Here is a 27,859-nt window from a genome sequence, read left to right on the forward strand (position 1 = left end):
CCCTTTCTGAAAGGATTTGTATGGGATAGGTGCGTACTCGGGAACGAGTGTGTCCTGTCATGTCCTGTGCCTAAATCACTTGTGTCCCAGCAGACAAAGAGCTTCTGTGGCTTCCTGGAGGTACAGGGGAATCCTGCTCCTCCTTGCTGAGATGGGGAAGGACTCCAGTCTGCTCTGTCCTGCATCCTTCCTTTTTACCTGTATGTATTTGTAATGGTTAATTAAATCTTAGTGTTTATAGTGCTGATGAGTCCTCTGGTGAAAGTGATGATATACAGAGATGGAAAAAGTCACCAGATCCCATGATATTTGCTGTTTTGTTTAACAGTTTGGCTTATGGCATGTGTGACCCTGTGGTCAGAAATAGTCATGTAGAAGAGAAAAAGTTTGCTTTCATATTTTTTTCTCAGGTTCATACATAAGAAGAAATGGTGATTTTAAACCTTTGAAAAGTGAAAGAAAACCACAAAGACAATGGAATTGTGTCCAAATTTGGAAGCCATTGAAGTTTCCTGGTCCCTTCTTTCTGTGCAGGCTGAGGAGGAGGCAGTCATCACCGTGCAGCATGTACATACAATCTGAAATATTCTACCTTAGAACAGCAAAGCCCCAAAAAGTTCAGAACTATTTTTATCTTTGTTGAAAGACAGGACATTAGTACATGAGAGAGGCTGTCTTGAATCTTAATTTGATGTGCAGTTGATTGCAGGGTTTAACTTCCCAGGTAGGATAAACATGACAGTTCTTTTCTCCCCCCTCAGTAAGCAAGAGGAATCTTTCAGAGTGTTTTCACCCAATACCCCAGTTTCTCAGCAGCCTCACCGTATGTTGAGCTGGCCACTGCGCTGGTGGACTTCTGGCTTTCTGTTGTAGGCTGGTGCTGAAGGGTTGGGTTAGCAGGTTATCAGGAGCTGGTAGCCCACCTAGCCCTCAGGATGTAGCTCCCCTTGTTGCAGCCGGGCAGGAGGCTGGTGGGTTGGTCTCAGGTGGGACAGCTGTGAAGTCCCAGACGAACAGCAGCTTTGATTAGTTGGAGGAAATCTGATTGTCGCGGAGTGTCCTTCCCACAGTGACCAAACGTCGTCGTGTGTGCAAAGGCAAGAGATGGGGCAGGTTGGAGTAACTCAGCCATGAAACAGCAGTGACAGCTCCAATCTGGCCCTGTTGTGTAATTCCCCTTGGTGAAAGGCTCTGAACTGGGTCAGATTGGTGTGAGAAACGAGGGCAGTCTCGCGGCTGGGTAATGCCTACCTGCCTGTCCTGCCGTGTCCCTGCTGCCTGCTCCCGGTGCCACCGGGCAGGGTGGGAGCCCTCCTGAGACCCGCACTTACGCAACGGAGAACGGCTGCCAGAGCCGAGGAGGAGGATGGTGGGAGGGAGGAAGACAGACAATGGCAGGACAATAGGCAGAGAGGAATTAACCATCTTTGTTTCAGGCAGCTTCTGCAGGATTTAATTAAGTCTTTCTGAAAGCTTCTGTTTAGCTCTCCTGTATGTGGCTGGAGCTGCTGAGCGGATGTCAAGAGCTAGCTCATAAGGAACATCTACTTGCTACTAAACAGAAATAAAGCTTAGATTAGAGCCCTTTGTCTACTTCTCTACCTTCTGGATATGGCTGCTCTCCACTGGGTTTCATTTTATTTATAGAAATGCAAGGACCCAGAGCATTTCCTGCAAACAATTTTCAGAAAGTGTTTTGTGGGGTTTTTTTTGTTTTGGTTTGGTTTGGGTTTTTTTTAAGGTTCTGTGAGAAGTGCTGAAAGGAGAGATGACACACAGCAGGATACTGATGGGAGAAACTGTATCATATGTCATTCTCTTACCTGCAGAGAATTTAGTGGTATTACAGCACTTCTGCTTTTCTTGTTTGTAGATGAGAATTAGTTCCTGCCATTTTAGTAGTGTTTAGATATTTACCTTTTTTAAAAAAAAATTTTTGGGGGGTGAGGGGTTTTTCTTATGTGTGTGTGTTTTTTGTTGGTTTGGTTTGGCTGGTTGTTTGTTTGTTTTTTTTTTTTTTCTTGATTGGTGCTTTGTTTGCTGGGATAGTAAAACGTGGAACTTTTCTAACTATACCTCTGATGATATGGTTCCCAGCAGATCACATTCACAACATGGGAATAAATCAATGCCCTTGAAATCCCAGGGAACAGCAGAGACCCACAAAGGTAACGCTACTGAAGCAGTGTTGTCTCCACCTGAAGTGTAAGGCAGCACAAGCAGCTTTACAGTTAGAGGTTTGAGAACAGCCTGTAAAGATTAAAACAATGCTTGTGAATATCAGCTGGAGGGGAACATTGTTGCTATTTAAAACTAAAAATAAACCTCTGTTTTGAAATACTCACAGACTTCAGCAGAACATTCGTCAGGAAATACTTCTGATAAAAGATTGCTTTGTGTCTTCAGTCCTTGGCTGAAATCACCGGACTCAGAAAGCAGGCAGACGTGGACCTTGTAGTGCCTGAGTGTCACAGTATTGCAGCAGGCTGGCAGTAGCAGGGCTGGGTACCTGCCTGCCACAGAAGCTGAATGAATCTCTCTGGCTTGTGTAAACTGGCACAGTTCCACCTGAACTAATTTAGATTTGGGTCTTTTTTGCCATGTGCTTGGCTAAGCCAACTTATTCTGTGTGACATGTGTAATAGTGAAGGGACTTCAGTTGTCTCTGCCTAGAACCTAGTGATGAAAGTCTTCCTATTCCACTACCAGTTTCTGCAAAGCCTGGTCTTGTGTTTGTTTTCTTCCAGACACTCTTCAATGTTATTGAGGAGCTGAGAGAGGCAAAGCAGGAACTGATGACTTCAGCTGGAATAATTCAGCATACTTGACAGTTAGATTTTCAGTCCTGCAACAGGAGTGTTGAGTTGTGTCTTTAACCTTCAGGTCCTCATCTAATTACTGCTGAAGCACCACTGAAAATGATTTCTTTCTGTCTTGATGTGTTTGTAGATAGGAATGCTGCCTTATCTGCTATAGAAGGGTTTTTTCTTTTTTCTTTTTTTTAATTTTTTTTTCAGAGTGGCTAATTATTGCTCAAACATTTTATAGTTTACACTGGAAATGTGGTTTTAAGTAGAGGGCAGTGGAAAATGAGTGATGAGGAAATGTTTCCCTTGTCTGTCTTTAAAGCTTTCTGGGGAATATGTGGGTAGCAGTTGATTTCTGAACACAGAAAGCACGTTTTGCTTTGTATTTGTTGAGATCAAGATGACTTTTTTAACAATTTTCCTTTCTTGGTTGTGTTTCTTTTAATCCATCTTACACAGCTCCTTTATGCTAATTCTTTGTGTATAGAAGAGGAGTACCCAGGAGTACCCATCACTGTCCAGAAGTGACAATACATTACCTGAACAGATAAACTTGTGCCTGCATGATTGCCCTGGCCCTCTCTTTTGTTGGGCATTACTATTGTTCTGTACCATGATTTCTGGTGTGAGGCACTGGAGCAGCGTGACAGAGGAGTTACACGCAGCCAGCTCCAGTTCTTGTCCTTCAGAGAAAGGAAATGCAAATACTCTCTGGTCCAGCCTTCCTTTGTGTTTGCTTTTGTTCTTACCCAGCTTTACAGAGGGGCATACAACCTTTGTTGTCTTCTGCCCATGTCCTTGTTAAGGTAGCAACCTCTCTGCTCTGCTGGTTGGAACAGAGACTTCAGGCGGGCTGTGATGAGCAGCTGGGTGACCTTCACAGCAGGTACAGCTAAGTTAGGAGAGAGGTTTCTGTCTATGACTCAGGGTCTGCATACAGCAGGGTACAGGTATCCATGTGGGATTCTGAGACTGGATCTTTTTCTGGGCTTCGTATTTGGATGGCAGCGTTCTGAAACTGTTCACATAATTTATTTATTTTTCCATCTTTGTGTAATGAGACATTGAAACAAGGAATCTTTCTGCTGTATACGTGTCAAGGATACCAAGAAATAGGTTAGGTAATATATTGGTTCTGATACTGATTCTACAATGCTGGGCTTGTATCACTATGATCCATTGCTTGTGGCATCCTTTTTCTGCACAGGCTGGTATAACTGTTATTTAGAAGACTGATGGCTGATTTGTGGGCTTATGTGCAGTAATCCTGCTATGGCTTTGACCCCTGAGGCGCTCAGGTTGGGATTTACTGGGCTCATTATGTACCTCTTTGCTTTTCTGGCAGGGCTGCCTCACGGGAGAACATGAGCAGGTAATGCACAAGGAGCACCACTGGGAATCATGTCAGACGAGTCAATCTCAGGGAGTGATCCGGACCTGGACCCGGACTTGGAGCAGGAGGATATGGAAGAGGAGGAGGAGGAAGATGAGGAGGAGGCGATGGAGGAAGATAATGATGGGGATGACGAGGAGGACCTACTTGATGAGAGTGGTAAGTGAATGGGATTGTGAATCTGTGCATGCGTTTGTCAGGTGAAACTGGCATCACTAATTCTGGTGAATTACACCTTTTAAAAGGTGGATGGCATAGGGGTTAGGATTTGTCCAGTGCCTGGTAGGGAGAAGTGCTTATGTGGGTGTTCAGTTTAAACAGGCATTTAATGCAGGTTACATTTGGACTCCTGGCCAACAAAAATTTTCCATCATGAAAACAAGCCACATGTATGAATTGTAAGGATATAATTTTTAAAATAGCTACAGATTCTGGGGCAGCAACTGCATATAGAAGTATATAAATCAGTTTACAAATATTTGTATTATTCAAAGAATCTGGTCAAATTAAATATGTTTACATCACTGGCTTGCCTGTAGGTAAACAATGTAATGGGTACTGTGGGCAATTATTGCTCACTTAACAATTGTAAAATGTTCTTTTCTGGCAGCATACAGGTTGGGTTTATTTTGGTTTGGTTTGCAGTATGAAAGGTGGCAGGGCTGACTAAGTAAGTTGTCACCTTCTATCCTCACCTAGTTGCAACTGCCCCACTCTCCTCTTCAGTTAGTGGATCAGTGCTGTGCAGGTTGCATTTAACCAAGTTTAGATAACTGTTCTGGTTCATGGCATGATCCTAGAAGTGTATTTGTTGGTTCAGCAGAAGGGCTGATGTTCTAGGGCATGTAGGAATGTGTGGCTCAGGTGGGAATTTCATGTGCTGTATTCACCACCAAACTCCTTGTGTCATAAAACTACAGCCTGAGCCTAAGGAGATGCTCTGTTTGCTTCCTTTAAAATTGTGATTTTTAATAATTTCAAAGGGTTTGCAGATTTTTGAATGTACTACTTAAACCTACTAATAATAGTCTTCCTCTACTTCTCTCTTCTAGTTACTAAAGTATTTATGGTTTCAAAGTACATTGTTGTCCTCAAATGTTGTTTGGGTTGGGTTTGGTATTCATTCAGCCACGTGCTCCTTGAGGATGCTGTTTTGATTTTAAATGCTTATAAGATGTTGACACAAATGGTTGTATTCACATGATGGCTTTTCCTAATGAGAGGGTAGCAGAAATGGAAGTATTAATTCAGGTAAGAAACAAGGGAATTCCCAGGAGATAGAGTTATAGGGTCACAGATTGCATTGTCTGAAGGAGACTGGTGGTGACTTCGTCACTTTGTGCATGGGAACCTGCACCCAGTGGAGCAATCTGCAGTGTGATGTTGTAGACAAACTTCCACTGATGGAGAGGAGTGGCTGTATGTTGTGTCCAAGTGGGTCATTCCTCATGGCTGTTTGATCACAAGCCTATGTGTTTATCATCTACATCTGTATTCTTGTGGCTGAATACTCGTAGTTGTTTGTCAGGATTATTAGTTCCAAACCAAACAGAGTGTAGGTGTATCAGAACATAACGAACCGTTAATGGCAGCTGTTTATTTTCATCTTAAAACACTAGAAACGTGTTTATGCTTTATATTTCTTTAGCAAATAATTAACAATAAGTTTTAACAAATGTATGAGATAATGAGAAAGAGTAAAAAGCAACTTACATATAACACAAAATGTCTTTATAGTTGTTCACTAGGTAGAGGAAAAACCCTCTCTTACACAATCTGAGCAAAGCTAAGTTGCCTCTGGGATTTCAGATTGTTTCAGCTTTAATTCTGTCTGCCAGAATATCAGGATGCTTTCTGTGTGCTTAGCTGTGTAATTACTGTTTTCTGTGGAGGTGTCCACTCTGTTTTTCCTGATACCTCTTTCCAGCTACTTACTGCTTCAGAAGTGTCATTTGACATCTCCATTACCTTAGACCTAATATAAAAGCAGTCTCCTGCTATTTGGCCTATGAAACATAGCTAAAACCAGAGTTTTATCATTTTATTTCACCCATCTGATGTTTATAGTCCTTTGTAAATGACCCTCCTTTATAAAAATCAGCTTAGGAACAGACAGTTACTTTTTTCACAAGGAGAAAGGAAGTAGTCCAATGTTTATATTATGAAGCTTTTAAAGAGCTTAATTTTAATAATTTCTGCTGAGACTCTTCTCCCTTTTCCCAGCTGCACTGTTCTCCTCCTCTCCTGGTACTGGGTTGTTCTGTAGATGTTTTGTTCGGAATCCTTGGGGGGGGATCTTTCACTTGTGGATGAGCTCTTGCATATTTCTAACACTACAGATCTAGAATATTGTTAGTCTTTCACAGTTCATTCCTTGGAAGGGTGACAGGCTGCATATATGTTTTCTCCAAACTGGAACTGATTTCTTGTTTTCAATAATAGCAATTGTAAAAATTACAGAACAGAACATTTTTACTGCCTGCTTGCAAAATAGTGGCTTTGTTATAGGAATGTAGGTTTTTTATGGTTTGGTGGTGACTCAAGTTACCTCAGAACCTTCCAGGGTTAGTGTAATGTTACCCACACCTGCTGATGGTGGATAGCGTAGTCTGAGACTTAGCAGTCACTTGTGTTTCCCATATTTAACCTGGTTTTGTCTTTTTGCTGTATGTTGTGTGGGGAATCCATATTTGTGGTGCTTTCAAGTTTCAGAATTTTCTTGCAGATCTTTTTACATTCTGGTAACTGATTGTGCTATCTTCAGTTTTGGTGCAGTTTTACTCATTCCTGCTCCAAGTTTTGTTTACATTTAGTATAGGCTGTCTCATAGATGGTCTATAGTGTGCATTAGTTTGGACTTCTACGTTACAAAGTGTCAGTCTTGATGAAAGCAGTTCTTAAACCTTATCCCTCTGCCCTCAGAGAACAAAAAGAGTGCAATAAAGCTAGTTTTTCTGAATATTTCTGAACAAGTGAGAGTTAATAACCATATAGCTTACATCTTTTGTGCATTTATTCAGTGGTGGCCAGTTAATGAGCCTTAGCATCATGTGTTGGAGCTCTCACAGCTCTAGCCATTTTTTCTACAGCATTTCTTCTGGGACTTACCTACCCTGACACTTCTAACCCCTTCCCAGTGGCAGCCAGACTGCACACCCATCCTAGAAGCACCCTTCAGCTCTAGTCAGAGGCTTCCACTGCTTTTCCAGCCTTGTCATCCCTGCCTCCTGTATCTGTTTTCTCATCACTTATGGGTAGCAGCACTTGTTTTGTCATGTTTGATTTGTGATAATCAGCATGTGACTGATAAGAATTTTTTTTTTGTTAACTCCCTAAATCCCTTTCACTAGAAATGTGATGTACTGATGACTGTAGAGATAAAGGGCTGTTTCAAGTCCTGCACTTTTAATCTGATCCTAAGAGTTGCTCAGGGCTGTGTAGAACTCCACAGGAATAAAAGCTAATTTGAGCAAAGAGGACACAAACCTCCAATGTGGATTTTACTGATAACTTCAAATGCAGAGACAATTCATACCTCAGAGCTTTCCCAAGGAAAACTGTTACATGTTTGAATGACTGTGCTCTGCTTTTCCACCTTCTGGATGTCTTTGAATTATTCTGATTGAAGTCTCTGGAATTCATTATCTCTTACTCATATATATTTCTGTAATTCTGCTATCACTAGTGATGGCAAGTGGCTTGTTTTCTTACCTCTGAGTATATAGGTTAAACACTTTTTAAAGCATAGCATGGGGGTAAAAGGGCAAAGAGCTGGTTGTTTCACTTCTCTGAAGGATGCCTTAATGAGCACAGGCATTCAGACACTTCTCAAAGGCTACTGGTTGTGTTTGCCTTATGGGGTATGTGGTACAGCAGACAGAAATTGAAGTCAGTACTGCTGGGGTACCAGAGTGGACAGTTTTCCAGTACCACAGCAGTACTGCAATTCTTAAGGTGCATATATACTAGGGAACACCAAATAGGAGTGTATTTGGTGCTGCTATTGTAATATGACAGCCTCCATGCAACTGGCCTTGTCTTCTACCCTGTGCTCTCCACTTTGCCTGTTTTCTGCAGTCCCATCCCCTCTTTATTTCCACAGGGCTGGGGGGTGTGCTAGCTCCACGGCACTTCTGTTTGGCTAATGGAGAACGGAAGATGGAGGCAATCTGTGCTCTCTCCTCCTACCTCAGACTCATACTGTTCCTTCTTCCTGACAAAGTGCTGGAGGAAAAAAAAAAAACAAACCTGCGTTGTGTGGGGTTTCTCTGGACATATGGACCCTTAAAGAGAAGTGAATACAGAGCATGCTTGTGTTGGTGGTACAGAATTGCAAGTGCCTGTGCTCTTTCATGCTGCAGCCTCTTAGCAGGGTGAAGGCACTAGGTCCAAGTCTCAGAACCTCTGAAAGATTGGCAGAGGAGGTTAGTGAGGGAAAAGAGAGACCCTCTTCCTCACCCTAGCCTCTTAAAACGGCTCTCGTTCCAGTCTGTGACACTTGATGGTATCATAACAAGTCAAAGTTACCTCCTGTTTCTGGAGCATGATCCAGAATGGCTGCATTTTGTTTGAATTAGAGTGTGTCGCTTGAAACTCGCAGGTTTGAGTTTCCCAAGATCCTAAGACAAGTACTTGACTTCAGATGACAGCCAGTCTCAGCACAGGTTTGAAAAGATCTTTGCTTTCCTTGAACTCTTGCAGGAGGAAAGACTGTTTATTTGCAGGGGTACTGCTAGGTCAGCTCTGTGTACAGTTTTCACTTGGTTGTTGAGGAAAAAAAATGTTGGCATGGAACTATAGCATGAATGGATTTTGTTTAACGTGATGTTCCTCTGTGGCTCTTTGTGGGTCATCATCATGGTGCATGCAGCAAGGGGTGCAATTACAATGAAAGTGAAATTGATTTCTAGCTGCCTGGATAATTCCCTTCATGAGGAGAATTAGTAGTGAACACCACACTTGCTAGAAAGTTCATTAGCACCTGGAGTTATTAAAGCTGAAATGATTTTTTTTTTAAGTCTGTTTTCAAAGCAGTGTGGAAGTGCAGGTTGATACTTTTTTGGGTGTTATTTAAATGCATCCTCAAGGTGCAGGGAGCTGCTGCTCATTTGGGGAGGTTGTGTTAACCATGTGCTTCCCACTCCAAAGTTGTTCCATCTTTTCTTCTCCCCAGCAAGGCACTGAAACAAAACAGAACTGTGGTGTGTCTATGGGGGAGTCCACAGCTGGATGTGTGGGGTTGGGAATAGAGCAAATTCCTGTCCTTGCAGGGGAAAAGAGAAGAGTCTTCGGAATAAATCTGCTCATTTAACAGGTTCCTCCTGCTCATACACATGAGCTTTTGCTTTTCATCTAAAGTTATATATGTTATACTCATCTTTATGAAACTGAGAGGCAGAGGAAGAATGTGGAGATAGTCTCCTGAAGAATACCCTGGTAATTGATACCCTATTCTATATCATTTTATATCCAGATTTAGAAAGACCCATGTTGCTGGATAGAGAGAAAAAAAAAAAAAGAATAAGAAAAAGAAGGGGAGTTGCTGTTAAAAAGTAATTTACCTGCACTTTTAACTTGAATTGGATGGTCCTGCTTCTATCATTAAATGGAGATTGGTCCCAGCAACCTGAAATCATCTTGCCTTCTACTTTTGACCAGACTGCACACCATTTTCTCTTAAGAAACATTGGGTTTGAATTGTCCTCCCTATCTACTAGCAAGTGAAATGCATTCCTTAAGAAGAGGAGGAGCAAATATGTGCTTATTTCTTAGTCTCTCAACTCCTTTTAGAAAGCAACTCTTCACAGCTGGGTTTTCAGGAGTCATGGAGGGTAGATGAGCATCCCAAGGCTGAGGCAGCCACAGAGACTGTAGGTGCCCTCTCAGGAACCCTTTAGTGAAATACTTCTATCTGCTGCAGTGCATGGGCACAGTGGATTTGATTGCTTCTTGCTTCTTAGACAAGTGATGATACATCTGTTTTGATCTGCTGTCCTAGTTATTTAGCTGGAGGCTGGTGACAGGGGCTAGGGAAAGGTGCAGGCCTCTCAAAGTGATCTTGGAGTGAAGAGGTGGCTCTTTTTATTTGAAAGTGGTTGGGTTGGAGAAAAAGGTGTGGAAAGAAACATAAGTCAGGACTTACCTAAATTTAGAAAAGCACTGAAGACTATCATGAAGATTCCTTTAATCTCTGCTCTGTTGTGTGTGTACAAATGCCAGTGGTGAGTGTCAGTAAATGATAAACCTATAATTTAATCTGCAGGTTACTGTTTGTTGATGGAAGGGAAGAGTTGTGACTGACATCTTTCCATTTTTGTCCTTCTTGATGGACTTTCCTATTTTGATTCCTCTATTTGGGTTACTTGTGGCTGGATGCAGCTTCACCTAAAGTCTGTCAGTACTGTCTGTAAGGAAGCTAGAAGGGCATATCCTGAGGGCAGCAAGCCTCTTTGCAAGGCTCTGCAGTGGCTCTGGTCTTTATAAGCCTGGGGAACCAAACCTGAGCTTCCATGTACCACTGTGCAGCTCACTGTTCTTAAACAATCAGGTAGCTTTTAATGCCTGCAGAGACTTTTTGTAGACTGTGTTCCCACCCAGTAATTGCAGGCAAAGAAGATGATATGTGTGGTGGGATAGAGGTATGAAAGTAGTTGGTACATGTGGGAGAATTTGTTTATGAACTAATACCCTGCATATTGGCATGCATTTAAACTTTATCCAATTATTATGGGGAACTACATTACCTTAGAAGTGTTATGGATCAGAGTGGTTAAATATCCTTTATCATATGGATGTGGGCTGTGGGGATCAAGATTAAATCAGCTGGTTGTGGGTAAGTCAGTAAATGTGCATCTAACTGCACATTTTGAATGCATTTCTCAGATGAGCTGCTGAAACTAAGAAGTTGAGGAGTTTTCATTGTTTTCTCACTTCCTGAAAAGGGTAAGAACATCTCAAAAGCTGCTTTGTGTCTGTTAAGAAGCACATGCTCTCTGCTTCCACAAACATTACATTTGAGACTTGTACTGGTTTCCTGAGACCCAGAAAGCTAGGAGCTGTCTGCTCCACAATCCAGCTGAATAAAACACAAAAGATGCAGTTAGTATTGCAGGTGAGAAGAGACTGGGCACTAGCATTTGGAGTTTTAGCAATCCTCGTTATTGAGTGATACAGAAAGGTTACATAGAAGTTGCAGGGAAAAAGGTTTGCCTCTCGTTTAGGCAGAAGTCTCGCTGTTGACTCTGGGAACTTGTCTTTGTTACAGAAGGCTGAGTGTTTTACCCATTATTTTAACTCTGGCACTTTCCCTGTCATACAGCCTGTCTTGCAGAACAAATGGTGTTTCTGTGTGCAGTCTGAGGGGGTTCAGACCTGCCCAGCTAGCAAGTGGCTGCACATTGTATGGGAGCTTGTTAATGCCTGTGCAGACCTTGAGTACTTGGCTGGGAACAGCCAGTACTGCAATGCTTTGTTAGCTCCCTTTCTGCTAAACCCGGAGCTGCAGATTGCCTTGCTGGGCATTTTGTTTGTGTTGGGGCAGGTAGGTGGAAGCCCCTTGTCCACAGGCGGTTTGCCCATAATTCTGGGAAGAACAGGAGAAGGTAACAGGGATGGAGAAGAGAGTAGGAGGAGTGGTTCCTGGGGTTCAGGGGTGTAGGGGTGGGGGGGGTGTTTTATTGACAGATTCCAGCATTTTAACTAACCCTGTGAACTAGGTTATTCTCAGCAGGGTGATGTGTGGCTTGAGGATGCTGTGGGGAAGAAGGATGAGATCCTGACAGTGCTGTCCCCCCAATCTTCCTTCACAGGGAATTACAGACTGACGATGTGGCAGGTCAGTCACTGAGCAGATTTCTCCCCCTCTCTGCTTTGTCCCAAAGTGTGAACTCTTTCCCAGTCTCCTCAGTGTATTCTATTCAGGGGGAAGCTCCAAATGAAAACGTTTGTGAGTCCTCTGCCCCTCTCCCAGGATCTCTGACAGCAGCTTCCTTTTTGAGAGATTGGCACAAAGTCTGGCGTAGTCTCAGTGTTATGTAACCTGGAGTAATGACTTGCTTTACTTCTTTAAAAGGAGGTGATGACGCCAGAGCTCTGCTTCCTTCAGACCTGCCGATTGAGCTCAGGGATGTGTGAAATGATGTATCAGAACTAGCTACACTTCCCCCCCCCTACTCTTTTCTTCCTCCTTCCCTTTGATCGATTGGGTGTGATGGGTTACAAAATAGCAATCCTCCCATGTGGTTCAAGAACAGCCCAGGTCTGTGACTCTGCATTTTCTGTATTTATGGCTATGAACTTTTTCAAGGGATTTTTACCTGTGGCTCCACACTCACTTTTCTTAAAGCTGCCCCAAGTGTGGATGCATGGGGAGCAGGGTCAGTGAGTGAGCAGTTATTAGCTGAATGAAGAATTGGTCCAAGTCTTCCATGGAGGTAGGGGAAGTACCTTGTTTCTTCCTGCTTTTCTCATCTGCAGGATATGAGGGTTGTGCTTTATTGGCCAAAAATTTGCTTGTCTCTTTTCACATAGCGGCCACAGGATCTCTAAGGAAGGACAGTCACACTTCAGTTGTGTTTTGTACCTTTATCTCTGTGTAGATTTTCAATAGTCAGCTTTGTACCACACCTAGTCATTGCTAACAGATATCACACTCCATCATCTGCAACTTCTAAAACCATGATGAAATCACAAGGAAACTAATTAGCAAATTTGTAATGTGGTATTTTCCCTCATGAACAGGTAAGGAGTGGCAAAGTGACTTTGCCAAGGTCGCCTGATGAGTGTGATGAAGCCAAAATGAAAATCCTCTGCTTTACATTTTAGGCAGGACCCCTTTTATATTCAGATTCAGATGAAATCCTTCTCTGGTTTGCATTTGAGTTTAAACTATGCAAAGGGTCCTTATTTTCATTATTCCTTAATTTAGCTGCTATTGTGCTGCTTTTAATGACTGGTTAAATAAAATGTGCATGTTACACAGGTATAATGTTTTTAGGCAAGAAGCAGTGACAAGTTTGGAAGGAGGTGGAAATGTTTTAATCAAATTAGAAGTATTCTTCAGATTCTAAACTATCACATCGCAGTTAATTGCTTTATTTCTTCTTTTAATTTCCTGCTTAGGCTTCATAGAAAACTGTGACACTTGAACTTTCAGAAGTGTTTGGGCTCATCACTTGGGTCAAAGCTTTTTCATGCAATACCAATTTTTAATTTTAATAACAATGGTTTGTACTACAGATGTTGAAAATGGCTTGTTCACACTTTCTTCAACATGCAGTTCACTGACTCAGTCTCAAAAAAATTCTAAGTAGGAGTCAGAAGCCATTATTTCCACTTGCAAATAAGCAAATAGAAGCAAGACAGGAGAAAGCTACAAGATAAAATCTTTCTGGGCTGGGTGAACAGAAATGTCTAGGTTAAATCTCTGTCAAAACAAATTTTGCAGTTACAGCATCTGTAGACAATCTTCATCTATGTACAATATTTAAATACTTGAACTATATAGAAGCAATTTTCAAATGGCACTTTTGTGTACTCTTAGCTTGTGATTTATGTCACATTTGCACTCAGCTGAAAACTGGAATGAAATTAAAGCACAAACTCACTGCTGTGGTACGCAAATACATTATGTCAGCAGCAGCAGAAACATAGCAAGCTGTAGGAAGAGATGAGAAATTGAATGTAACTGGGTTTGTAACTCAATGGGTTTAGCTTTGAGGTGATGATAAATATCTATGATATAAATCCTTTGTCTTAAAGTCATTACATCTTGTCTAATAATAGGTTTTGTTTCTTCCATCTATTTAAACAACCTTTGAAAGCCTGGGGCTGAAGTCTAAAGCAGTGTATGTTTTGCCACAGTGAAAAACATTTGCAAAAGGCACTGTGTATCATTACTACCTGGATTTCTATGTACAAGTTCCCCCTTCCAGTTTTGGTGTAGATGAGTGTTGGAAAGAAAATAAGCCAAGATTTATGCAAATAAAATCAGGAAAAAACTACATTGGTCAAATTTCAACTCAAAACTCACTGAAGTCAGCAGAAACACTCCTGATTTTCCTCTGGTTGGTTTACTTACTCAAAAAGTTTTTATTTGTAGTGCAGTGTTTGTTTGAAAAGCAAATCATTCTCAAAGTCCACCAGTACTGCTTTGATATGAAACAGTGTTACAGAGTTTCAGTTTGGATCTGTCTGAACTGTTCTAGATTGATAAACACCATCTTATACCATAACAATACAACCCCCATGTTGTGTGTTTTCCGTGTTGCTAAACCAGCAGGACAGGGAAAATGGCCTTAGCAATGTTTGTATGTACTACTAGCAGTTGATATTCCAGAGTGAAATTTGGCTGACAAGCCTGATTCGTGTTTAATAACTTACAAACAATTCAGATTTGTAGGCAGTTTCTCCACTTGTTGGAGATCAATGGGGTGTGCAGAAGCAGCTGGTGGATAGAGAACACACCTGTGAGAAAGCTGTGGGATGGGGATGGCACTGCACAGCCAGGGTGGAGCAGTTGAGGGTGAATAAGGAAGGTCTCTTCTGTTCTGCAGAGCAATAATGAGGGTGAACAGCACACATGGTAGTCCTTGAAGAGAGCACAACCAGCTTAGCTTGCAGGGACTGAGAGCGTGGTGGTACATGGATCCAGTGCTTCTCATCTATGCTGCATTTGGTGGGTTTGAATCAGGTCAGTTGCTGAGCAACCCTGGAACTGCTTGGCCTGCAGAGGTTAGCAGGGGGAGCAGTGGGTTGAGATTAACCAGCTTTAAGGTGGAAACAGGCAGGGGGACGGGCAAGGAGCTACTCCAGTTTGAAGAGATGGGGAAGGAGAGTCACTTGTAGTATGTTGCAGGATATTTTGTTGAAACTTTTAAACTGAACTGAGTTTAGTTTGACTCACACACACACCCCGCCCTTCCAATGTCCTCATCTATACAGGGGAGCTCGTATGCTGAAAAACTTCATGATTGAGTTTCTTGTGTGTGTAGGCACACAAGTTTTAACTTTATGAATTTGCAGTGCTTGAGGATGCTGATAGTGCTGCTGCAAAGACTTGTCAGTTGAATAAAAACCATATTCTGAAGGCCCTTTATCTTGGTATTCTATAAAAATACAAACTTTATAGTTATTTTTCTTCTTTTTAACAGTGGAATCTCCTAATGTTGTGTGGAAGGGAACCTCTCAGGTGACAACAGGTTCTTGAGAAGCCTCTTCTGATGTATAGCACAGTTGTACAATAACAAAGAGCTTGTGGATTGAGCATGAGATAGGTGAGATATGGCAGCTAGTTGAGATTTCAGACCCCCTAGTGGATGGAGAACATTCTTCCTTACTGGCAAGGCTAGCCTCACAGAAAAACTATCCAGTTAATGGCCTTATCTATAACAATATTCCCTTCCATGAGGAGATCATTTTATAAACTGACTGGTTTTGGCAAATCTAATTCTTGGCTGCATGAATACATATTTGTCATGGCTGACAGTGATGGCCTCACCAGTAGGCTGTTGAGTAGAAAAGACAGAAAAATCCTTTCTCTTTTGCACACTAAGGTGAAGAAGAAATTTTCCCTTTAGTGCTGTGTGCAGGACACTTATAGGGAACCCATTTCCTGCAGTGTACTGATCTTCCTCATGCTTGATTGTCATAAAAAATGTGGCTTGGAAAATACCCAGTTGTATTTACACAAATGCTTGTCTTTAAATCTTGCTTCCAAGTTTCATAAATCTGTTAGGTCAGATGCTGAGGTCATGTTTGGTTATTTATTCCAACCCTACAAAGTCCTTATAAGGCCTGGTGCTAGATCCTTGGCTATGTACTTTTCTTAATATGTTTGTCCCTCTTTTCCCCCTTGATAAACACTCTGTTCTTGTGTAGCAGCCAGGCTGTGTGAATCTGTGGCAGAGGGCAAAGGCTGTCTTCTTACGAAGCCTCTTCATTTTAATACAGTTCATATTTTCTTTAGTAAAATTTATATGACTCTAATTGTGAAAATGGCACCTTGGGTTTGTTTCATATTTGTGATATCCCCTGAAGCAATGATATCAGCAAACATTCACTGCGCCCTACTACTCTCTCACATGAAAGGTCTGATAAAAATGGCTGGAGTCACACAGAGGGTGACCAGGCTCTGCCCTGGCTGTGTTTGCACACCATTAACTGTTATAAGCATGGCTCATTATCTTGGTGACCTGCAGATCGGTGCCAGGGCTGTTTAGACTCAGTCTGGTTTGGGCTTCTTATGCCCATCCTGGTTTTCCCATCTCTCACTTGCCAGCTGTTTCAGCATGTCTATCAGCCCAGGTTTGCTTTTTGTTCTTGGCATCGGCTGTGTGGAAAAGGTCTGTGTTGTAGCACTGCAGAAGGCTAGGCATGATGGTTAGCTTTCAGGTGTTCAACCACAGCTTTAAAGTACTTACTCTCTCCTGCATTTAGTTATTTTCTCCTGTACCTGTCCTTCTGGTGCAGGGGAGGAAGGCTTGTTTGGAATAAGCTTACACTCCACAAATTCTGACAGGTTGTTTCCTAAAAACAGGGAAATCTCATTCGTAGTCGCTTCGCTGCACTGAGAGCCTTCTGCAGACTACCTGAGCTGTGGGAGCTGCTGATTTAACCAGATAACAGGATGCTCTTTCGCCTGCTATTGCGCAAAGTTACCAGCATCGGGTTGCTCAGGATTCTGTCTCAGTTGTCCAGGTTTCTTGGAAGTTAGAAAGCATCGTGCAAATGGTTCATAAAATCACAAATACCAAGACGGTTTGAAAGCCAGAAAGGCAGCACGCCTTTTTGCATCTGAGTTTCCTCTTCTTTTCCTTTTGTGCTGTGAAACTTGGAAGCGGGGTTGCGGTCCCGTGTGTCCCCTGTTCCGAGCGTCCTGTTGTCTGTTGGGATTCCCCTTGCGCGGGGCCCCGCCGGAGCCGGAATGGTTATGTAAGGATTTTTATTTTATTCTCGGTCTTGGTCTCTGCCACTAGTTGAACTGGATCACGGACTGAGTGAATGGGATCCGATCCGATGTGAAGCGCGGGCAGCTCTACCGCTGAGAGCAGAGAGAGAGAGACCTCCCCGTACACACCCACTCAGCCTCCCCGCGCCGCTTCCCTCTTCTCAAACTCTTGCCGGGCGTGACCGTGGCTGCTCCCGCTGATCGGGAACAGGTACCGGAACCACACCAGCCGGGCAGCGCAGCTCCAGCCATCGGTCCCCAGCGGAGCAGCAGCCAACGCGGGCAGGGCTGTGTTGTTTGACTCTGCGAGCAGGGGAGGAGATAGTGACCGTTTTTATTTAGGCTGCACACGAGGCATATTTAACTAGTTATATAACTGTGACCCTGGCCCGTCTCGGCCGGGCGCAGGGAGGGTATGTGCGTACTGATTCCCGTCACACGGCGGGGTGGACTCGAGCGCTAGGAGCTACTGACCAAAGTTATTTTCAGAAACCCTAAGTGCAGGTTTCCCTGCCTGTACCCTGGACTGCTTTATCGGGAGGCATTTCCCGCCTGTGAGCTGAACAGCCAGTGAGAGTGGGTTTACTGCTCGCTGGGCTGAGATAAGGAGTTGTCAGGAGTGACTGGAAACTTTTGTCCTGAAGACCCTGAGACAAGAATAGCAGAAGGGCTGAGAGTGTGCAGCCACACTGAACAAGTGCTGGGGCAGAATCTCAGGCAGAGGTCTTGCCTCAGTGTGCTGAGCAACATGTTACTCTTGGATGAGTCTCAGCAGTTTACAGGTAGGACACAGGTTGATTTTTGTGGGGTTTTTGTTGTTGTTGGGTTTGTGGGGTTTTTTTGTGTTTGGGGGGGGGGTGTTTGTTTTGGTTTGTGTTTTTGTTTAATTTTTCTTTTTCTCCCCGTGGTTTTCTGTTCCCTCTTGCTTTCCTGTTACAGACCACTTGTTCTCTCTCCCCTCTACAGGAGGTGCAGTGGCTAGCAAAGTGCACCTTGAACTAAGACTCAAGGGCTCAAGTTTTACTTTGCTACCTGTACCTAGCTGATATGGAAATGGTTAACATCTGAGAGTCTCACAGTTCTCCTTGGTTTGATGGAAGAGATATGAGAAGAAAGCTCTTTATTTCTTTGTGCTTTTAATTCTGAAGACTTTGGTGATGTGACATTCCGGGTCTGGCTATTATTGTTTCTGCTGCTGTAGTAATGCTGCAAAACTAATTTTTAGCAAGAGAGGTGGCAGCTGTTAATATCAGTATGATTTTATATCCAGCGTCCTCTTCCCTACCCTCTTCAACTTTTTGTGTATACTTTTCCCCCAACATCCTGCTCGATAAGAGTTTTGAGAGCTGTTTTTATCAGTGAAATATTTGGTGACTTGCTGACCAGGCAGAGCTCTTGGCGCTTGCTCCAGATCCCCTAATTAACACCTAATAGGCTAGGAGCTACTTGGTTCTTTCCAGTCCCCCCCCCCATCAAATGGAAGATACTGGTGGAACCCTAACACAAGTTTATAGTTTTGGGATGGCTGCTGCTTAGTTTTGCTTGCTGGTGGGAGGATGTTTGTGTGTTGGAGAAAAAACTTCATTCAGATTTGAAGAACTTTATAAATTTGTGATTTAAGTTGTTACTGTGAGGTCAGGTAGTTGGGGATGCTAAGCTTCTTCCACTTTGTTCACATCGCAGATACCTCCAAAACTCTCAACTTTGGCTGCCCAAAAATGGTGCCCAGGAGTTCCATCTCTGGGTTCCTGGTTTATGATAGACGTCCAGTGCAGTGTGCTCTTCATGAGGGTTTTTTTAACAGAAATAAGCTGGGCAATATTTGTTATCCATTAGTAGGAGAAGTGGATTCTAGGAAAAAAAAAATTAAAAAGTCCATCTTTTCTTGCTTTTATAGTTTTCTGGTTGTGGTGGCAGGACAAAGAAGCTAGTTCTGGGAGAGAGCAAACTGTGAAGAGAAAGGAATTATGACACAAAATGAGTTTGGATAAATGAGGAATCTGGGTGATACAAGTGGCTTATGTAACTCAATCTAGATAATAGGTATAAAAAGAGAGGAAAGGGGAGAGGAAGGTGCTTTTGGAAATGAGACTGTAGGTCATAGATGGAGAGAGAATACAAGATCAGAGGTCTTCAAAAAAGTTGGACAGGAAAGGTATTTTGGGGTGACTTGTGCAAACAGAAGAGAACAAGAGTGCAGATGAGTTCCTCCTTGTACAGCATTGCTCATTAAGTTGTAAAGTCTGGGGCAAAGTTTATCTGTCTGTTCTACCAATGGGAAATTTTTCTTTGCTTGAGGAAACATTTGTAACTGGTCTAACATGTTTATACTCTGGCTGGTGGACCCAGGAGGGTCTCTATCCCACTTCTCCATAGCTGCCTCGTCTCCAGAGATGATAATAAACCTGCACAGAGTGCAGTGTTTTTCTTCAGCCTTATGCTTCAGCCACTGGTCAGTGTTTCTATTCTTCTCTGGCTTATGTGGCTTTTTCTCACTCCAGGTGCCTGAACACTGTGTCTTCAAACTAGCAAGCACTTGTACATGCAGTGCTGTGCCATCTGTTTTTATTTTATAAATGTCTCTGGAAAATTAGAGAGGGTTTTAATTATTTTCTGCTAGCACCCACCAGCTAGTAAATCAAGGGTTTTTTTGCAGTACAGTACCTACCCCCCTGTTGCTCTGCAAGGAAAGTCTCTGATTTATAAAGACCCGTGTCTCCTCCCCATATACTTGTAAACTTCTATTTTGACTGTAGAGGTAGTTGTAATTTTAGCAGCCTTGTGAAGGAACCAGTGCTTTCCAGGCTGTAACATGCTTAGCTCTTGGGGTGTTAGAGATTTTGGGTGTGGGTGTCCTTATGTGATGTCATGGCTTCAGTTTGTGTGAGTCTGATTACCATAAGCAACTTTGCAGCCCTTTCTCAAACTCCTTCAGCAGCACACAAAGCAGAATCAATATTTTGAAAAGGAAAACTAGGAACATATTGTTCTTTGAGTGATGGTGTTTCATCCTGGTCTTATTAGCTTTCTCCTGTGCTCTCGGTCACTTTTCTGGCTGCATTTGATGGGAGAAGTGCCAGTGGAATGCAGTGGCACACCAGCTCAAACTCAACAATTTGCGTTTTTCTCCCAAGTGATGCCTCCCTCATTAAACAGAGTCCTTAAGAATTCCTCTGAAATTACTTTAGAGACTGAAGCAGAAAAGGGAATGTAGCCTAAATTCTGTGCTTTGTTACAGTTTTAAAAAACCCCACAACTATGTTTTTCTTTTTCCAAGTAGGAAATTATATTTGAGGAGAAGAAAGAGAGCCTGGTGGTCAGATCATAGGACAAGGAACCAACAACTTGGGAGTTACTCAGCACTGATGCCTACCTGATCTCTTTGCCTTGGTTTCCTGCTCTGCAAAATGGACAGGAGGTTATTGTGAGGATTGTGTCATGCTTGTGAACTCCTTTGACACTGAACTAGAGTCCAGATGCCAGGTAGTAGAATTTTGAAATCCCATGAGATTTCAAAAAACATTGTGAGCAAAAGCAGAGGAGCACTCAGATACTGATGGAGCTTTACTCTGGATTATTTCCCATCCCACTCTTTTGAATTACGACTATCAGCTCTCTTCTCCCCTCCTCTCTGGTAACAGGTCCTGAATGAAGCTATGTCAAAGGCTTGAGACAGAGATTAAATAAAGCTTGGATTATGCCCATTTTGTTTGCCATTTTGGTGGTCTTGGAAGCGTGTGGCAGCAATAATCCCTTCTTTATTATTTCTTATTGCTCTGAGGGTGTCCTGATATAAAGCTAATACCACAACTCCCAGCTACCTAGTGTGTAAACTAATGCTTATGTAATCATTGCATAATGCAGAATGCTTGCTCCCCTACTCGTCCTCTTTTCTTAGTCCCTGAAATTTATCCCTGGAAGAGTCATGATAGCAGCCAGCTGGATTCACTGTGCTGGGAACACAGTGTCAAAGCCCCCATATGCATCTGTTTTCTGAAGTTGGGAGGAGAGATTAGTCTTTGTTACCTAAATCAGTATTTTCCCCCCTTTAACAGAATATAGCAGATTATTTGTTTTTAAAGTTCTGAACTGTTGTGAAAATAAATAAGGTCTGATGGTTAAATCTGGTTACTTGTGGTTTAGATCCCTATGGTAATTGTTGTAATCTGGCTAGCAAAACTATATTCTGAGTTACTAGTTAACTGGGATAACCAGAAAGGGGAGGTTTCAGTTCCCTCCTGCCTGCAGCTTGTTGAAAACTTCCCAGCACTCAGCCTGAGACACTTCCTGACTCCAGTGCAGTAGTTTTATGTAACTCACTTGCTCTTGCACACCCCCGGCTAAAGGACAAATGTAACCCATCCCTGCCTTATTCACTGCCTGAACAGGGACCTTCCATGGCTTTGTTTCCCCATCTTGACTAATCCTGAGGTGTGAGAAGGCTTGTGAGGAGGAGGCCATTTACATTTTATGTTTGAGGACTTTTATTTGGTACAGTAATTTCGATTATGTATCTAGAGGAGGGATGCCAGGTGGCAGCGTTCTGCATCTCTCCTTGTTCTTGCCATCTCAAAGCACTATGAAAACGTTTGATTTCAAATCACAACCCTCCTTTGAGCATATCAGAGGTGGAAACAGGCATGAGATTACCCAGTGCTTTGGAGTAACCATCAGCCTTTCCTATGTGGTGCCTACAAGAACGACAACCTGATGGACACCCTGCCTGGGCTGTGTTTCAGAGGCTTGTGCAGGGTTGAGTGTGAGGTCTTGGAGGTGATGGGTGTGAGGTCCTGCAGATGATGGGTGCAAGGTCTCTGAGTGCATGGGCACAGCTGCACTGGCATGGGGCTTGCCAGAACATCTACCTGCCATGGTCTGGTGGCAGAGGGTGCTGGGGTGCGGGTGGCTGCGAGCCGGTGCCATACAATGGTTATATAAGTGCTCTTTTGTGTTTATGTAACCCGGGTCTCAGCGGCCACAGCATTGAGGCCTGGCCAGAACAAGAGCTCTTGGGTATTTGGGGCCTGGTTCTGCTTGCATAATCCCAGAGTTAGAAGATATATTGCTGTCTGTCACCGAAGTTGGCTGTTTGATGTTCTGGTTTGCCTCTCAGCCCTTCTTGGCTGCTTTCTTTCCCTTTGGTTTTTGGATGGTATTTCCCTTGCTCCTGCCCTTCAATTCTGCTGCTTTTTGTTCCTGAAGGGTTCCTGAAGGATTCCTTCAGGCCACAAATGTAGTTTTATTCTGCAGCATAGCCTCATCAGTAACTGATGCACTGAAAAAACCTCTGACAGAAAAAGAGAAGGGCAGTCCTGCCTTAATCTTTTTAAAGTTTTCCATCAACTGAGGCTTACTTCTTGCCCAAGGAGGAGTCTGGGAAATAAATTTGCTTTTATGTGTTTCTGGTCTGCCTCACTACCCCTGCAGTGTCCCACAGAGCTTGTGCTGGTGGAGTTCACTTCATGTCCCTGCCCTCTCTCCTCCCTTCCTGGGTTGGGACTGGAGGCAGCTTGCCATCTCTCACCAGCAATCTACAGACTCCACATAGGTGTCTTGAACACACAGCAACTGATCACTGTACAGATACCTAGAGAAATGACAAATGTGTTCCTCAGACTTCAAGCAGCACTATTTGTTACACCAATCTGACAGTCTCTGTGGTTACAATGACAGTATGAGCAATAGACCTGAGGGGTGGTTAACTCCTAGATAAATTGGCAACGGGAATGAAGGTGTTAGAGCCAAGGTACGTGCTGTTTGACAGGCAAGGGAAGACTTTCCTGGGATTAGGCAAGTTCTGAGGCTGGGCAGGTTCAGCTCAAAAGATATGTTTGCATGTCTCACAGTGCCACGGCTCTGGCTCAGCAGGATGTCAACCAGTGCAACCAGCAGCAGAGCTGGTGTGAGAGCAGTGGTGGAAATCGGCTCTCGGATCAGCGGGCTGCATTTCACTGGAGTGAGTGCAGACAGCCTGCAGTCAGGGGCTGGGGCTGTAGGTCCTGCTGCCCAAGGCACCTGGTGTGGCTGCCCTCTTGGCTGAAGTGCAGCACACCTGGCCTGGGAGCCCCCCAGCTATGGCCCTGGCCGGGAGAGGACATCCACAGCAGCACCCAGACATGCCTATGGTTTCCTGTATGCATGGGGTACTCCTGGGCTTAAGACAAAAGGCTCGACGCCGGCCCTGGTGTCGTTGGCGAGTGGGCGGCTGCCTCCAGCTGGAGAGGGCCGGGAGCCGCCCGGCTCGCCGGGTCCCGCCGTGCTGGCGAGGAGCGCGGCCAGGCGGTTGCCGTGGCGCAGGGGGGCCGGTAGGTGTGCCGGCTTATATAATGCTTACATAATTAGGGCTTTGTTAAGTAGTTGTGGCTGGGAGGGGCGTCCTGACGTCCAAGACTGAGCCCGATTGTTTTCTGCGGAGAACAAAGCCTCGTTGCTCATTCGCTGTCCTGGCAGCAGCTGCCAGAGGTAGCCAAGGCTCCGAGCCCCCAGATGGGCTACATCCTCTCTCCGTCCCTGCTGCAGAGGTGGCTTTCCTGGTGCTTCGGAAGGAAGGACCTGGGGGTTGAATTGTGCCAAGCCACAGGAGGGGACTTTGTGTCTCCCGTGCATGTTGCAGCAGGTAGGAGGAGGAAGGAAGTCTGATCTTCCCCCTTGCTTTTGCCTACACCATCCTTAAGGGGTTTCACAAGAAAGTTCCTGCCTCCAGCCTTGGGGTACTGAAGTGTTTTTGTAAAGCTGCCTCGATGAGAGGCTGCTCTATGCAGAAGCCTCTCCTTTCCTGCACGACATCCATGCAACAGCTGCACCAGTTGCATACAGAGGAAGAATATTCTGAAAATATTTAATTTAGATTCCACAGCTGAATGCAGGATGAACCGGAGCACTCTGGCTCTTGCCAGCCTCTGAGATGATTGCTGTACTGCAGAACTGTTGTTCTTCAGGTGCCAAGTACAGCTGAACTCTGGCATCACCTACACCCATTTCCAGTGCACTGGGAGAGCATTGCATAAACTCAGAGAACATCTTCCAGCCTGTCAGTGCCTTTGCAGTCGGGCTTGCTCTGCAGTCACTTCTCTAGCCTTTGGCACAGTTGTAGTTCAGTGTGTCAGTGACTGTGTTGCAGCTGGAGCTGTGCAATTAGTCTTTCTTGTGCCATCCCTCAGTGCTCCTCCCATTCTTGCTTTGACAGCTCAGTACTGGCTGCAGTAGTACTAGCTAGTACTAGCTAGTCTCTGACAAGCTATTTCCCACAAAGTGCCTGGAAGTTCCCAAAACTCCTGCAGTAATATTTAACTGCTCCTTGCTCTTTGTGCAGGACAAAAGACAGCCCCCAAAGCAAGTATTAACTCCTTGCTGCTCTGCGTGCAACTACCTTCCTCACCATGCACGCACATCCCTGGCCCTTAAATAATGCCCAAAGACTCATCAAAATAGTGCTGTTTGGTAGTGAAATGATTTTAGAAATAGCCAAGTGTCTGGTTTTCAGTGGTGTGGCTTCCCTGGAGTCATTTGAGTTACCCTGGCAGAGAAGGCTATGTGTGTTGAGAGCAACTCACTGCTGGAGATGCTAGAGGATATTCTCCATGCTGCATCCCATGCTGTTTTAAGGGAATTTTGAGAGTATTTGACCAGAAAGAGGTGATGATATGTGTTTTATAATCTTAGGTGCAATAGGAAGTTCCTGACTGTGGGACATATCTTCTGCTGTGTTATGCATTATGAGTCACACTTTGTGCAGTGTTTAGGGGCAGCTCTGGCAGTCACACAATGCAGGGAGCATCTGAAGCAGTTACACAGAACAGTCACGACTTCTCCTTGCAGAGCCTTCCAAATGGTAACACATAAGTGTGGGTCGAGAAGCCAGATGCCTCCCTCTGCTTGTATGTACAGCTGGGGGTGGTGGTTGCTGCTGCTTATTGAGCAAAGAAAACTGGGAAGCCCTGGTCTGCAGCACAAACCAGAGCTGTGCTGTAATCAGATCTGTGGGGTTTTGATAGCACAGGTACATTTCAAACCTCAAAAGTGCCTGAGAAAGGACAGTCATGTCCCTCTTGCTGTTCACCGTCCATTGCAAGACAGAGTGCCTGGGTGTGTCCAGCAGTGCTTAAGTGAGGACCAGTGGGAAGTGCTTGGGAACAACCTCTCAGATAGAGAGCTGCAACCCACCTGAAGGAGCAGCTCCTTGCCCAGCTCCTTGCCAACCTCCCGTCTGCATTGATGCCACTACTCTCAGGAAATCGTTTTTGTAGATCTGGTGAGCACAGTGCAAAACATGCATCACAGCTGGTGTGAACCCAGCAGCTGGTGTTCCAGCTGGAATTCAATGCACAGAGTGTGTAAGCATGGGATGGGTTTACATCCTTGTTGGTGTTCACAACTGACCAAGGACTGTCTTCTGCTAAGCAGATTTGGACCTGCTGTTTTGCCCAGCTGTGCTTGGGCATATGTGGGTATTCTCCCCATGCAAGGCTGTGCTGGGTTGTTGCCCATGGGCTGGTGGCAATGCTCTTCTCACTGAGGCCACATAGATAACTGCCCAAGTCTTCCTAGAGTGCGGTAAGAGCTTCAGCATGATCAGGCAGTTGTCAACATGCAGCCATGGCTGATAAATCTTTGTGCTGTGTAAAAGGCTACTTGCTTAGCCATGCTGGAGCAGCATGTTGAGCCTCTGTTACAAAACCATAATTGTGTTTCTGTTGTAGATGCAGGCTTGGCAAAATTAGGGCAGGAATTATTCCATTGATTACTTGATGGGACCTGTTCAGTGAGGCTGTTCCCACACTCCCTCCAGCCCAAAGACCAAACCTGTTACTATACAAAATAGGTTTTTGTGTGTGTGTGTTTATTGTTTCTGTCCCAGTGTGGGTACCAATTATGTGGCTTGGAGCTCACCAGGCTGGAGCACAGCCACATGGCTGTGGTGAGGAGCCTTGCTTTCCATGTGTGAAGATTTAGGCTGAGTACACAAGCAGTTTAGTAAAAAACAGTGACAATTCCGTGCTGGTAACTGCCAGCTCATGTCACAGGTGTTGCATGGTTTGACTTGTGATTTTATCATTGTGTTAGTTAAGCTTTGTGAAAAAAGCAGCTTTATTCGTTGTAGTGGCAGGGATGGCACCAGCCTCAGGAAGCCAGTTGTCCTCTGAATCCCACTGCAGCTGAGTCAGAGTGATGTTTGGTGCTGTCACTAGTGTGGAGGAGATCTGGTGTCTAGATGCATATGTGTCAGGAACGTGGGCTGAGGCACAGAATGTGTTCCTCACCTCAGAACTTGTACTGGCAGGACAAACACCAGCCTGAGCAGACAAGGCTGTGGCAGATGAGGGCCTGTACTCAGTGCAAGACCAAATTTATCATCAGATTTTGTGCTTCAGGCTCCTGATCAGATGAGAAATAGGATTTTTATAAACCTCACCAATTGAGCTGACTGTGGGTTTCACCAAAGCTTGTATTATGTATGATTAAAAGGAGAGAAAAGGTAAAATGGAGAGGTGGACTGAGTCTACATAGGGATTGCACAGCAAACAAAACATACAGAGGAGACATGTAATGGGCTTTGGGCTGCTGAGCCTTTGGATTTTGCTAGCATCGCCCTCATCCTGAAGACATCCCTTCCCAGCATGGTGTGGGTGACAAAGTCACTGCTGAAGGAGGTGATGTGGTTAATTGCTGGGATGTGGGTAGAGGAGTGCTTCCCTCTTCCAAAACAAGCATGACTTTGTGCTGTCTGATGTCTTGTCGAGGTCCCCTGGGCCCAGGGTGAGATGGCAGCAGTGTAACCATGGCAGTGTTTGTCTGTGGGATAGTCACTGCTTTAATGACTCATCCTGAAGCATGTGATCACGTGTGCAGTCTCCCTGCTTCCCTTTGCCCTATTTCATCCAATCTTTTGATCTAGTTATATAACCAGGAGTTGAGAGGGGTGGGGGAAAGGAATCAGTGCTGAAGAATTGCAGGTACTGTGTCTAAAGTGTATCTCTTTGGCTGTAACAGCAGAGCTGTTGTCTGGGAAGCCTGGGCAACTGGGGTTTATTCCCATCGCAGTTCTCTGTCTGCAAGTGAATGTGATGTGCAGTGTCTGAGCTTGCAGGTTTAAGAAGGCATGGTGGGAGGACGGGGCGCCAAGACCTTGGCTGTGGTCCTGGTCTTCGCCTTTATCTTCGCATGCCACGTAGTTCTCTCTCACATTCATTGTGAGATCTGCTTCATCCCACAAGCTGTAGACACTTGTTTTTCCAGTGTATGTAGGACTGGCAGGGACTGATGTTCACAAAAATGTTTGAGCTGTTCTGCTGATACTAGTCCCTCATGGGATGAACTGTGAAGTCCTAAGTGGATTCTGACATAGGCTTTGAGCAAATGCTGGAGCATCCCAGGTCTGGTGAGGTGTCTGGAGAGGAAGCTTACAAAGTTGATGCTTTTGACCAAGATATAAAACTAGTTCTTGTTTTCCTGATTCTAAGAAGTGGTACTGGTGGTAAAGTTAATTTTAATAGGCAGATCAACATGGAAGCTGTAGAGGTGCCTGTTCATGCCATGTTCTGTACTGAATCATCCTTCGTTTAAGCTTCCAGCTTTTTTAGAAACGGAATGGGCTTTGTCTCCAGATCCCAGAGAGTCACAATGTGATGCTTGTTGGTTCTCTATTACTTCATCTGCCACATTCTTCTGCACTGAGGTCTTCTTTCCTTCAAAGTTCTGTCTAAGTGTCATTTC

At 44.2% G+C, this 27,859-nt stretch overlaps 1 protein-coding gene across 1 annotated transcript in view; it reads left to right on the forward strand.

The window, feature by feature from the left end:
* Nucleotides 1-4,208: 4,208 nt before the first annotated feature.
* RAD54L2 (RAD54 like 2) overlaps nucleotides 4,209-27,859 on the forward strand; it is a 42,718-nt gene continuing 19,067 nt past the window's right edge. The window contains exons 1-3 of the mRNA XM_054387275.1: nucleotides 4,209-4,359; nucleotides 5,041-5,064; nucleotides 8,505-8,522. Of these exons, the coding sequence (XP_054243250.1) occupies nucleotides 4,209-4,359; nucleotides 5,041-5,064; nucleotides 8,505-8,522 (193 nt within the window). The remainder of the gene's footprint in view (nucleotides 4,360-5,040; nucleotides 5,065-8,504; nucleotides 8,523-27,859) is intronic.

This window comes from Indicator indicator, chromosome 15 (genome assembly GCF_027791375.1).
Source record: "Indicator indicator isolate 239-I01 chromosome 15, UM_Iind_1.1, whole genome shotgun sequence".
NCBI classification, from domain to species: Eukaryota; Metazoa; Chordata; class Aves; order Piciformes; family Indicatoridae; genus Indicator; species Indicator indicator.